Source organism: Bos indicus x Bos taurus, chromosome 3, assembly GCF_003369695.1.
Source record: "Bos indicus x Bos taurus breed Angus x Brahman F1 hybrid chromosome 3, Bos_hybrid_MaternalHap_v2.0, whole genome shotgun sequence".
NCBI lineage: Eukaryota > Metazoa > Chordata > Mammalia > Artiodactyla > Bovidae > Bos > Bos indicus x Bos taurus.
The window spans coordinates 102,857,443-102,869,263 of NC_040078.1; the positions used below are offsets into that span (position 1 = coordinate 102,857,443).

At 49.2% G+C, this 11,821-nt stretch overlaps 1 protein-coding gene and 1 pseudogene across 7 annotated transcripts; one reads left to right on the forward strand and one right to left on the reverse strand.

The window, feature by feature from the left end:
* Positions 1-1,319: 1,319 nt before the first annotated feature.
* On the reverse strand, positions 1,320-6,911 carry LOC113890019 (annotated as a pseudogene). 3 transcript variants are annotated; one of them, XR_003510402.1, is made up of 2 exons: positions 6,831-6,911; positions 1,320-2,269 (listed from the first exon to the last, which is right to left on the reverse strand). The product of XR_003510402.1 is annotated as a hypoxanthine-guanine phosphoribosyltransferase pseudogene, transcript variant X1 (transcript). The 3 variants fall into 3 exon arrangements; XR_003510403.1 differs by lacking the exon at positions 6,831-6,911 and adding an exon at positions 6,703-6,787; XR_003510404.1 differs by lacking the exon at positions 6,831-6,911 and adding an exon at positions 6,655-6,748.
* Positions 6,867-10,754, forward strand: C3H1orf210 (chromosome 3 C1orf210 homolog). 4 transcript variants are annotated; one of them, XM_027537546.1, is made up of 5 exons: positions 6,957-7,040; positions 8,281-8,357; positions 8,436-8,544; positions 9,246-9,359; positions 9,499-10,754. In XM_027537546.1, exons 4-5 carry the CDS (start codon positions 9,341-9,343, stop codon positions 9,819-9,821), a joined length of 342 nt encoding a protein of 113 aa, XP_027393347.1. In that variant the 5' UTR covers positions 6,957-7,040; positions 8,281-8,357; positions 8,436-8,544; positions 9,246-9,340; the 3' UTR covers positions 9,822-10,754. The 4 variants fall into 4 exon arrangements, with proteins under 4 accessions (XP_027393346.1, XP_027393347.1, XP_027393345.1 ...); XM_027537545.1 differs by lacking the exons at positions 6,957-7,040; positions 8,436-8,544 and adding an exon at positions 6,867-6,947; XM_027537544.1 differs by lacking the exon at positions 8,436-8,544.
* The last annotated feature ends 1,067 nt before the right edge of the window (positions 10,755-11,821 follow it).

The window sequence follows — 11,821 nt, forward strand, 5'->3', positions numbered from 1 at the left end:
CTGAGTTTTATTCTTCCCAATCCAGTTACTAGAGAGAGCTGATGACAGGGGATCCCAGACTGCTGCTTCATTGTTCTGGACACCTGTGATGTCTAATTATAAATCCAGCCTGGCAAGGTGGAGCTGGTAGCTTGGGAAGAAGCTGTCCTGTGAACCTGGATGTTGGCTGTGGCAACCATCCGAGGCAACTACACTGGAGTTTCATGGTGGTGTGGTTGGGATAGAGGAGGTTTAGTAGGCTCTTGCTCAGGGCTTTGCGGAACACCATGGCCCCAGACAGGCTGGTCTGCCTTGAGGAAGTGGGGAAAGCCAAGAAGCTGTGCTCTCCGAGTGTTGCTGGGATGCACCACTTTGATCTTACTTCACTGATGACCAGGTCAGAGAGCTCAATCCCTGCTGGGACCACATCAGGGATGCTCTGAATGTTAGGGCATGTCCAGGAAGTCAGCCCTGGCTGAGCAGGAATAAGGAGGGGCCAGCCTCCAGGGAAGATGGGGGTTGAATGAGGGCGGAAGGGTGCAGGGTGGGGCCTCCACCTCCTCTGGGATGCTGGGTGTGACTGGGAGCAGGAAATGGGCAGTCACCCTCCAGAGGCTTACAAGGAAAAAGATGTCCTCTGCCTAGTCAAAGGCGGTACCTGTTTATAATAGAATAGAGGTTCCTGCACACTCTGTTAATTCCAGGCTTTCACCCCAAGAGAGCAAGTGAGCTCCCCAAATTCTGACCATTCAGTCATTTGACAAACTTTTATTGAGCAGCTCTTACCTGTCAGGCCTGTGAGCATATTTGTAACTGAGTGTGCACGTGCATTTTCTGGCTTTCATCAACCTCATCACCTTTTTATTTGTTAAAGAGACAGCTTTTAGTTTAAGGATTTTTATATTGAAGAATTCAAAAAGTGGTAGGTTTTTGGAACTTAGTGATTTGTATTTAAAAGGAACTATTGGTTGTTAATCGGCTATACCCCAATGCAAAATAAAAAGTTTAAAATTTGGGAAACAAATAAAAGGAACTGTTGACAAAGATTCACTGGAAAGAATCTGAACAAGTGGGAAAATACAGTTAGTACTACTGAAACCTACTAAAATAATTCCAGGATGTGTGGTTTATCTGACATAATGATACCTCTCAGAGCTGTCACTGGTCTGAAACTGACTGCTTCTTACTTTTCTAAACACAGTGGTGCCGATGGACAATGTTCTATCACTTCTGTTCTTTCCCGAATGTGTAAAAGTTAAAATACCAATTCAAAAACGAATAAATTCTTTTCTTTAAATGTTTCTTACAGATACAACTTCAATATTTTCATTCAATAGTGGTACAGTTTAAGAGATTTTTTTATTCATGAGTCAAACAACAATTTACCCAAAGGGAAATGATAGTTTACAGGCTCATAGTGCAAATAAAGAGTTCAGGAATGCAGTAACTAATATTTCTAAAATACAAAATAGATACAATCCTTAGAAGACACATGCAATAATAAACTCTACTAAGCAGCTGGTCACAGAACTAGAACATTTGATGATTTTACTGGTGATATCAATGGGACACTAGCTGTTTCCAAATTCAACTGGAACTCTCATCTTAGGCTTTGTATTTTGCTTTTCCAGTTTCACTAATGACACAAACATGATTCAAATCCCTGAAGTGTTCATTGTAGTCAAGGGCATATCCCACAACAAACTTGTCTGGAATTTCAAATCCAACAAAGTCCGGTCTATAGCTAACACTTCGAGGGGTCCTTTTCACAAGCAAGCTGGCAACCTTGACCATCTTTGGATTATGCCGCTTAACCAGGGAAAGCAAGGCTTGCATCGTTTTGCCAGTGTCAATGATATCTTCCACAATCAAGACATTCTTTCCAGTCAGAGTTGAGAGATCATCTCCACCAATCACTTTTATGTCGCCTGTTGACTGGTCATTATAGTAGCTCTTCAGTCGGATGAAATCTACAGTCATAGGAATGGACCTGTCACTATTTCTGTTCAGTACTTTGATGTAGTCCAGTAGGTCTGCAAAGAACTTATAGCCCCCCTTCAGCACACAGAGGGCCACGATGTGATGGCCTCCCATCACATGCATCACGTCTCGAGCGAGCCGTTCGGTTCTGTCCATAATCAGTCCATGAGGGATAAACACCTTTTCCAAATCCTCTGCATAATGATTAGGTATACAGAATAAATCCAGGTCATAACCTGGTTCATCATCACTAATCACGATGCTGGAGCTGCAGGTCGCCATAATGGAGCTGGCTGGAAATATGTTGGACCTAGAGGCAAAAGACCTAGGTTCAATCCTGCCTCTGCCATTTACTTATTGAACTATAGTACATAATCATTTGACCTCTGTTTCAGGAGTTAATATGCCGCAGGCAATAGTAAAACCACTATCAGTCTGTAGATCCTACCTCAGGACCACTCCATGGTTCATGTCCTAGGACTTCCCTGTATCAAGAACGGCACCCCCTGGGTAACCTCCACTTCTATATGCTGTCATCTGCCCACTACTTGTATTTTTTCACCTTACTACTCTAGCCAGTAATCACTGCTAAAATCCATCAATTCTGCCACTTTTTGAGTCCCTCCCACCTCCTCAACTCTGTCCACACTTCCCTTTTTACCTGGCCCCATCTCAGGCCTTGTCTACAGCTCAGTCCCCTTTATCAGACTTGCCTGGTGTGTCTCCCAACCCTGATTAAGTTGCAGGCTCCATCTTCTTTCCACCTGCACTTGGAGGGGCTAGAAAACAAAACACTCGGCCATCCTGACTGACCTCACTATAAACTCATGCTGCTCACTTCAAGGGGGTCCTGATGCTGCCTGGCAAGCCTGCCACATGCAGTTCTCTCTCCAAAGCCCCAGGATGATAAACTCACGTCTTCTCTCCTCAAACCTCAGCACCCCTTCCCCACTCTCAGCTGAGGACACTGCTTCTTATTTCTCTGGAAAAGCAGAAGCCATGGGAAGAAAACCCCCTGACTCCCATCACTCACCTGACACTCTGCCTTCCTTTGCTCCTGCCCAAGGCCAGCCCTTCACCTGCCACTCAACTCCCACACCCCTTGATTCTAGAAGGATGCCCCCCCTCCACTGTCTCTTCTCTCTTCCTTCTGCATCATCACTTTCCTCCCTCTCCTGGATTATTCTGACCAGTATATGCACATGGTCTAAAAGCTCCTAGCCATGAAAAAAGTCTTGAAAAAATCCTTCCACACCTGCTCCCATGTCTGCCCCATTTCTCTGCTCCTTTTATAGAAAATTCCTTGAAGGAGTTGTCCCTACCTCCTCTGCTCCCATGCCCAGGCATGGATCCAGTTGGGCATTTGTCTCTGATTTAGCAGTGAAACTGTGCTTGTCAAGGTCACCAGTGCCTCCACATGGCCAAGTTCAATGTCAATTTTCAGTTCACATTCATCTTAGCGGACCTATCCTCAGCATTTGATGTAGCTGGTCAAGCTCTTGCCTTTGAAACACTTTCTTCTCTGACCTCCAGGACACCTCTCTCCCATCATGCTGGTCACTCCCCAGTCCCTTTGCCTGCTTCTCCTCTGCTCCTTCACCTCTGCTCCCTGAGGGCTCCAGGGCTCAGCCCTCAGCCCTCTTTTCTCTCTGCATTTCTCTATGGGGTCTCATCTAGATGACCAGCTTTTTAAAAAAAGTCTGTCTTTTGCTGGTTCCCCAGTTTATATATCTAGCCTCTACCTTCTGCTGCCTTTAGGCTAGTTTATCTACTGCCTACTTAGTATGTTACTTGGATGAATCATGGGTATCTCACAAGTCACATGTTGAAAACTGAGGTCCAGATTGCCCTCCCAAATCTGTCCCCTCCAGAGTCTCCCCACAGCTACATCCTTCTAGTTGCTCAGGTCAACGGTTTGGAGCTATCCTTGCTCCCTTTCTTTTTCTCAACTCCCATATCCAATCAGCAAATTGTGTTGGCTTCACCCTCAAATTACATCCAGAATGGAGCACTTTTCTCCATTTCTACCTAACTACCCTAATGCCACATCCCTTCTCCTGGGTGATAGCCATGGCTCTCTAACTGGCCTACCTACCTCTTCCTTGGCCTCCTCTCATCCATTCCTCACATAGAAGCTGAAGAAGGTCAGTCCCTGGGTGCCCAACTCTGATCACCAATGGCTCCCCATCTCACAGGAAGGACCTGGCACGGCATCGCCAGGTCTTCTCCCATCTCCCCTGACTTAATGGACTCCATTAGCCCGCCTCCATCTGTTTCTTGAACAAGCCAGTCCTGCTTTTGCTTTGTCCTGGCTGTTCCCTTTTTCTGGAATGTTCTTCCCCCAGATATAGGCATGACTGCTGTCTCTCTCTTATACAGATCTCAGCTCAAATACCTCCCCTTCAGTCAACCTCCCTTTTCCGACCATCTCATATAAAATAGGAGCCCCTTCCACAGCTCCATGACTCGAAGCTATTTTACTTTCTTCATAGCACTAACCATTATCTGAAATGATCACATTCATGTCTTTACTTGTGTATTGTCTATCTTCACCACCAGAATGAAAGCTGTATGGCAGCAGGAACTCTCCGCAGTAGCTAGCACAGAGCTGACCATACGGCTGCCAGGGCTGCCACGGAAGGTTGGAAAGGTTGTTCCCTGCACCAAAGCTTCTGGCTGAGAGGCTGGTAGGTGCTAATATCCAGCCAGCTCTCTGCTCTCCGTGCTGTGGGGGCATTTAGCAGGTTGCCTTCTGCTATTTTACAGTGCTTGCCTATGGGCTGGCTGTGGCTCTGTGGTGGGCATTTAGGAAATATTCATTGAATAAATGGCTGACTGATGGATGGGCAGACTTTTACTTGTTTTCTTCTGTGGGACTTCATGGAAATTACCTTCTTAAGGCCTCATTTTATTCATCTGTTAAGAGGGTAATTAACATAAATTTCATAGTACAGTTAGGAGGATTAAATAAAGCAGTTCATTAAAAAGCTGACACAAATATGATTACACTTGTAGGACATATCCAGGATAGGCAGATCCATAGAGACAAGAGAAGATTAGAGGTTGCTGGACGCTAGGGATCAGGAAACGAAGTGTGATTATTTAACAAGCAGGGGGAATTCTCTTGGTGTGATGAAAAGGTTTTAGAACTACACTGCATGATGGTTGCCCAACATTCTGAATGTACTAAAAGCCACTGAATTGTGTGCTGAAATGGATGAATAGAGTGATATTTGTTGTAGATGTTATGTGAACTAAGTTACGCTATGTGAATACCTCAATGAAAACAACAACATCAAAACCATATGTACCATGTGCTGGCACAGTGTCCAGCATATGGTAGGTGTTCAATGAATATCTTTTGAATCCTGTGAAATTTCCCTGCTTCAAAATCAACCAAAACTTCTAAACCTTCCTTGGATCTTCACTGCCTCATCCAGGATAATATTCACTTTCCTCTCATTTGTTTATTTCAGGGGTGCGGATTGTTGTCATTCTAGATGTTAGGGATTTGAAGGGGAACAAGACAGACACAGACCCTATCCTCAGAGTTTATAGACTCATAGGGGACTCTGCCAAGTAAAGAGAAAATCACAATACTGTGTGGTCAGGGCCATGAGGGAGAAGGGCCAGGGTCTTCTAGGGGCACAGAGTGGGGAGGAGGGACCTAGGCTAGGGTACATTTAGATCAAGAGGACCTCACCTAGGACCTACATGATGGGAGGCCTGGGAGGAACAGTCAGCCAGGTGGGAGGTGGATATGTTGGGGGAGAGGATTAAGGTTGGAGGAAAGCAGGGGTCCCAGGAACAGCACATGCAAAGCCGGGGAGATGAGCACATGGTGAATTCTAGGAATGGAAAATCGTTTGGCATGACTGCAGCAGAGAACATGAGGTGTGGGTGGGAGACTGAGGAATGGGCCACTGGCAGCAGGAGTTCAGACTCCGTGCCAAGATCTTCAACGTCCTGCATGAACTGGTCATCCGCTTTCCACCCGCGTTTCTAATCGTGCCCCATTCACAAGCCCAGACCGCAGCCGTTGCTCCCTCTCTGCCCTGTGGGTCCCTGTGAACTGCTATGCCTGCATGACTTAGTTCATGGAACCCTTCCTCCCTTAGTTATTTCCTGAGAGCCTGCCCTGTGTCAGGTGCTGGGAACCTAGAGACTGTCAAACTTGTTTCCACCCTGGGAGAGCTCCCCAACTAGTCTAGCTGGGGAGAGAGCTGAGGAAGAAATGATTACAAAATAATGACGGAAATGCTCTGATAGGCGGAGCTCTGGGCATAGAGGAGGCGGGGCTTTCCGGGTGGAGGCGGGGCCTGTCAAGGTAGGGGCGGGGCTTGCTAGGGTAGACTGGGGACTCGGGGAAGGTGACTCCCTGAGGGTCTGAAAGGACAAGGAGGTACACTAAGCCTGGGGAGCCTAGCTTTGTGGGGGTCACAGAACCCTTGAGATCCAGATAGAGGCTTGTACTCTCTGTTCAGGTAAACACACAAACACAGAATAAACCCCCAGGCCACATCACATTCCCAAAAGGCCTCTAAACTCACACTGTCCATCGACTTCCACATCCGCACACACACACACACACACACACACGCTTACATCCACTTTTGCAGGCAGTTTTGATTGTGCTTGGTCCCTCTGGATTTGCCTGGAGAATGCCCACCCCTCTCCCCTTTGGTTCTGGCTCACCGCCTTCACAGGCCTGCAGAGCACCCTCTTCAACTCTGGACTTTGTACCTGTCACCGGAAATTCACTTGTTTATCAGGCCGCCAGCTTGAGCAGCCGCCCGCTGAAGACTGTCCCCTCTCTGGATCCCAGCTGCACCAACCCCCCACCCGCTCAGCACTGGGGGTGGGGGTGAGACCTGTGCCTGAAGGTTCTCTGCAAAAGCTTGGGAAGATGTAGAATTAGTCGTCCCTGTTGGCGGCGCTGCCCTCCTCTCACCCGCGCCTCCGGCCCCGCCTGCCCTCAGCGTCTCCAGGTGAGTCTTGGGACAGCTCGGGCCCGCCCACCTGGCCCGGTCCTGCTGTCTGTAACCGGAAGCTCCTCTGCGGACTGGGCACAGTTCCTACAGGTGGGGTGCAAATGGGAAGGCATTGGGGGGCCTGGGCGGGGAAGTCACAGATCCCTGAAGGTTCCTGGGAGCAGGAAAGGAGCTACAAATTGGGGTGGAGTGTGTGTTTGTCGTTGGAAGAAATTTAACCAGAAGGGGTGGGGTGATAGCCTGAGGGTGTGTGTGTGTGTGTGTGTGTGTGTGTGTGTGTGTGTGTGTGTGTGTGTGTGTGTCCCTGGGGATAGGGCAGGAAGGAAAGGAATAGGAGTAAAATCTTAGAAACATCAGGTTGAATTGAACTCATTTCAGTTTTTTTTTTTTTAATTGCAGGCAAATTCCTTTACAATTTTGTGCTGGTTTCTGCCATAATCAACATGAATTAGCCATATTTGTGCATATGTTCCTTCCCTCTTGAACAACTCATTTCAACTGAACAAAACATGTTTTTTTGAGAACCCAAGACTTAGTATGGGGCCCAGATAGGCACGCAGTGGACTTTTGCTGCTGAATGGATGAGTGAAGGATTTACTTCTCCTTTCTAATGACTCCCCCACTCCACCCCCTATATCACTCATCTCACAAACATGCACTGAACCGCTGACTGCCAAGCTCTCTCTCTGCCTACAGCAGGGTGCACATTTGTCAGCCTAGTCCCTGCCTAGGGAGCTGCACATTTAGTAACTGGCGAATTCTGACTGGTGGCCGAGTGGGCAGGGCAGTGAAGGGGATGATGAGGGGGGTCTTGGGACAGCCTCACAGGCAGGTATGGTCAGATTTGGCCTTGAGGGATGAGGGACTCGAAAAACTGAGGAGGGAGTGCCTGAGAAACAAGAGTGCAAGGCAGGACGTGTGTGTGTGTGTGTGTGTGTGTGTGTGTGTGTGTGTAGCATGGGGAGGGAATTGAGGGCCGTGTGCTGAATTGCAAAGCCTTGAAGCATCTGCACAAAGCTGTAGGGGCCTAGGGAGCTTGTGCAGGACTTTTAAGCTGGAGGGTAATGGGGTCAGATTTGGTCCATAGGCCCATCACTGACATGGATGAGAGGTAAGGAGAGATCTCAGGAGGTTATTGCGAGTTGAGGAACCAGATGAAGGTGGCTCGAACTGGGGCAGAGGAGGGATGTCAGCATTCTAGGGCTACTGAGAGGAAGAACTCATGGGGCCTGGTGGCAGTGCGGTGGTGTTGAGGAGGGAAGGCGTCGTTAAGGTATGGATACTAAAGACGATGGCCGAGTGCTCCCTAAACCAGGTGCTTCTCTCCTAGGTGCTTTTCTGCCTGGACACTCCTCCCAGGGCCTCTTCTGATTCAGATACCTCCAGCCCCAGCTCCTGTTCCTCCAGGTACTTCTCTAACCCAGATGCTCTTCCCTTAGCTCCTCCCCTAGCTGCCCCCTGACCCCAGACATTCCTTTGGCCCAGATGCTCTCTCTACAGGTATCCTGAGCCTAGCTGATCTTGCTCCAGATAGTCCCTTACTTCAGATGCTCTTACTCCTCTAGACCCTTCCCAGCCCTAGGGTCTCAGCCAGGTAATTTCCTGATCCAGTTGATTTACATTCGGCTACTCCCCCAAAACAGCTCCCCGCCCCCTGAGGCAGAGGTGAATGAACAAGGAATGTGCCTGAAGGGCTGAGGGTAGAGGACACAGGGTAGGGACACAGTGCTCCTGACTCCAGAGCTGAGGGCCAGGGCTGTTCTGGCAGTATCTGGGGCCTCCGATCCTGGATGGGGACCAGCACCATCCTCCATCGTGGTCTCTGCTTTGCCCATTAGCTTCAAGGAATTGCTGTTGTCCATCCTCTGGAAGGTGAGACTGCTTCTGCCCCACTTCCCACCCTCAGCTTACGGAGCAGGGGAGCAGCCTGGGCTCTGGGCCCTGGCATCTGAGACCTGGGTTCAAGTCCTGGGTCTTTGGCTGAGTTAGTTCACCTTTCTGGGCTGTAATGTCCTCACCTGAAGAGTGGGGATAATGCTTATGCTCACATTATGGGTGAATCATAAGTTGTGCTCAGTAAATTACATCACTGAGTTATGTTTCCAGCTACTTCCTGGTGTTCCCTTATAAACAGCCCATGTCCATGGCTCAGCTTGTTTTGCTCCTGTGGATAGCTAGTTATGGCCAGTTGTCCAGTCTCCAGAGTTCGCGCAGTGCCCTCCTGTGGCTGTGAGTGTGGCCCGGAACGAGTGTCTGTGGCTGTCCCTGACCCCCATCTGCGTGTGTATATTCCAGGACTCTGTCCCAGGGCTGCCTGGCATCCGGGGGTCTCCTTAGAACCAGGGCTCTTCTGGCAGAGGCTGAGGCTACCAGTGTCTTCTGGCCCCTCCATGAGTGAGGCGAACCAAAGTGAGTGACAGTGGGAGGGAGACTGAGGAGGGGGTTGGGTTCCCCTTGGATTGTGGGGAGGACCTTGCACTCATGTCTCTCAGTTTCCCCTGGGAGCCGATCCTGGGCCCCATCCATAACACTGTCCCTTTCTCTGCAGCCATCGTGGGGTCCTCCGAGGTCCCCACAACATCTACCGTATCCTCTGGACCAGGCAGCGGGATCCAGACATGGCTTGTGCTGGTAGGGGTCGTCCTGGGGGCTGTGGTCCTCTCTATCCTCATCGCGGTTGCTGCCAAATGCCATCTCTGCCGAAAACACCGTGCCAGCTACCAGCACCACCCACTGCCTGAAACAGGGAAGGGAGGTCGCCCCGAGGTGGTTGAAGATGAGGACGATGATGGCTTCATTGAGGACAATTACATTCAGCCTGGGTTTGGTGGGCTGGAGACAGGGGCAAGCAGGGACCACTTCTCCCTTTGAGTCTTCATCTTTGGACTGCCCCACCCCCCATCCCTATGCTTGACAGCTTAAGGAGAGCAGATATTTCATGGGAACCACAAGCCTCAGGGACTTGGTAGTTAGGGCTTAAGGGCTGACCAGGGGTGGAGCAATCCTCCCTTACTCGACTCTAGTCACCAAAGTGATTATGACCCTCTTTTACTCAATGACTCTCAATGACTCCCTCCTGTTCTCAGAATAAAGTTTATCAAGGGCCTGACTTTGAAATCATGCCTCTGTTGGCCTTTGGTTTCCCTTCTTGACTGTCCCTTCTTTACTTCCTGCTTAGCTAATTCTTTGTTATTCCTCCCTCTCCTACCGTGCTGTTTCTCCCTGGACCTTTGCTCACACTCCTCTTTTGCCTCGATGCCTTTCTCTTCTCCCAAGTCCTGTCTGACAGTGATGAAAATCACCAGCCAGGAGACTCCAGGTGGTCTGCCTACCTGCCAGCATTTCAGATGTGACCTGATGATAACATTTTAGCAGGGGAAATGCAATGTGCCAAATTTCTTACTGAGATTTTTTTCCTGTCAATAAAGTGGAAATCTAAATAGTTCTATTATGTTTTTCACAGATATTAATACGTCTGTTTTCATTTTAATTAAAACTAAAGTCTCTCATTTTTTATTTTCCTGAACTGAGGCTTGTGCATAAAAATGTCCCTTGTCACTGAATGCTATTACAGTGCTCAGACATCCCCTCCTTTGGACACCTGAGAGCTGCTGCCTCCTATAAGACCTGTGAGTTTCTCTAGTGGTCTCTTACCATGTTTGGTTTTCATCTTTGTTACAGTTTGCACGTACCCTTACTGGGCCAGACTGTGTATTCTCTGAGGCCACAGTCTGCACTTCGTTCTGTGTACTCAGAGTCTCGTACATAGCAGATGCTCAATAAATATTTATTGACTTCGTTGAATTATCATGGGCCTAGGGGTGAGTGGATGAGAGATGATGGAGTGGAGTTGACTGTGGAACCTTGATGGAGAGGAGAAAGACAGGGTCATGATTGCTAGTGGTGAGTCTGGGGAAAGGGAGACAGTTTCAAGATAGCAGAGGCTTGAGTTAAGCTTTTTGGTTGCAAGCAATGGAAAGGAGTTTGGGGGGTGAATTAAAGGGGGATAGCTAATTCAGAAGGGCAGGAAGCAGGTGGTCCCAGCTGCCTGAGGTCGAGCATGGGACCTCTAGTGCTCTGTCATTTATGGGCACTTATGAGGTTCCATGCCTGGGACTCCCAAACTCTTGATTCTGGGTTTCAAGTACCCAGTTGATAGAATCTGATTGGTCCAGCTTGGGTCAAGTATCTACTACTGGTCTGATTAGCTCCGGCCAGTGGGGGCAGGCTCCTGTAGTCCTCTTGTGATTTGAGAAGCCCACCCATTTGCTCCAGTTCAGCCCCAGCCAAGCAGGGGGAAGTTGGGAACCAGGCAGCTGCCAAGATGTATCCACCACATGCAGTGTTAGCCTTTGAGGAAAGAGCCAGGGGAGAAAGGTGAGCACTGACTAATGTGAGGGCTGACTAATGTGTGACTAATGTGCCTAATGAGAAAAGGCCAGAGGTCAAGGATGGCTGGGTTGAGGGTGCCCATGCCAGGGATGAAGCTGAAGAGGGGATGCTGTGCAGGGATGGACGGAAGGGGAGAGACCAAGATGTGACTAAAGTGTGGCACAGGGAACAGAGATCCCAGGGGTGTGATAGAACGGGGGTGAGGTGGGGGGAATGGGGAGATGGTTGACAGGACTTTTGGCCACTGGACATGCGGAGTAGGGAGTCAGGCCCTGGTTTCTGACTGACTGGCTGGGCACTTGAGGAAGAGCAGGTTTTCGGGGAGCAAGGATTCAATGCTGGACATGGGGTTTCCAGCGGGTAGATGCCTGGGGCAGCTGCATTCACAGAGTGAAGTCCGGTTGGTCTGTAGATGTGGCCTTGGGAGTCCTTGACAATAGGGTCTCTGAGGCCCTCCGGAGTGAATCAGCTCACCAGGG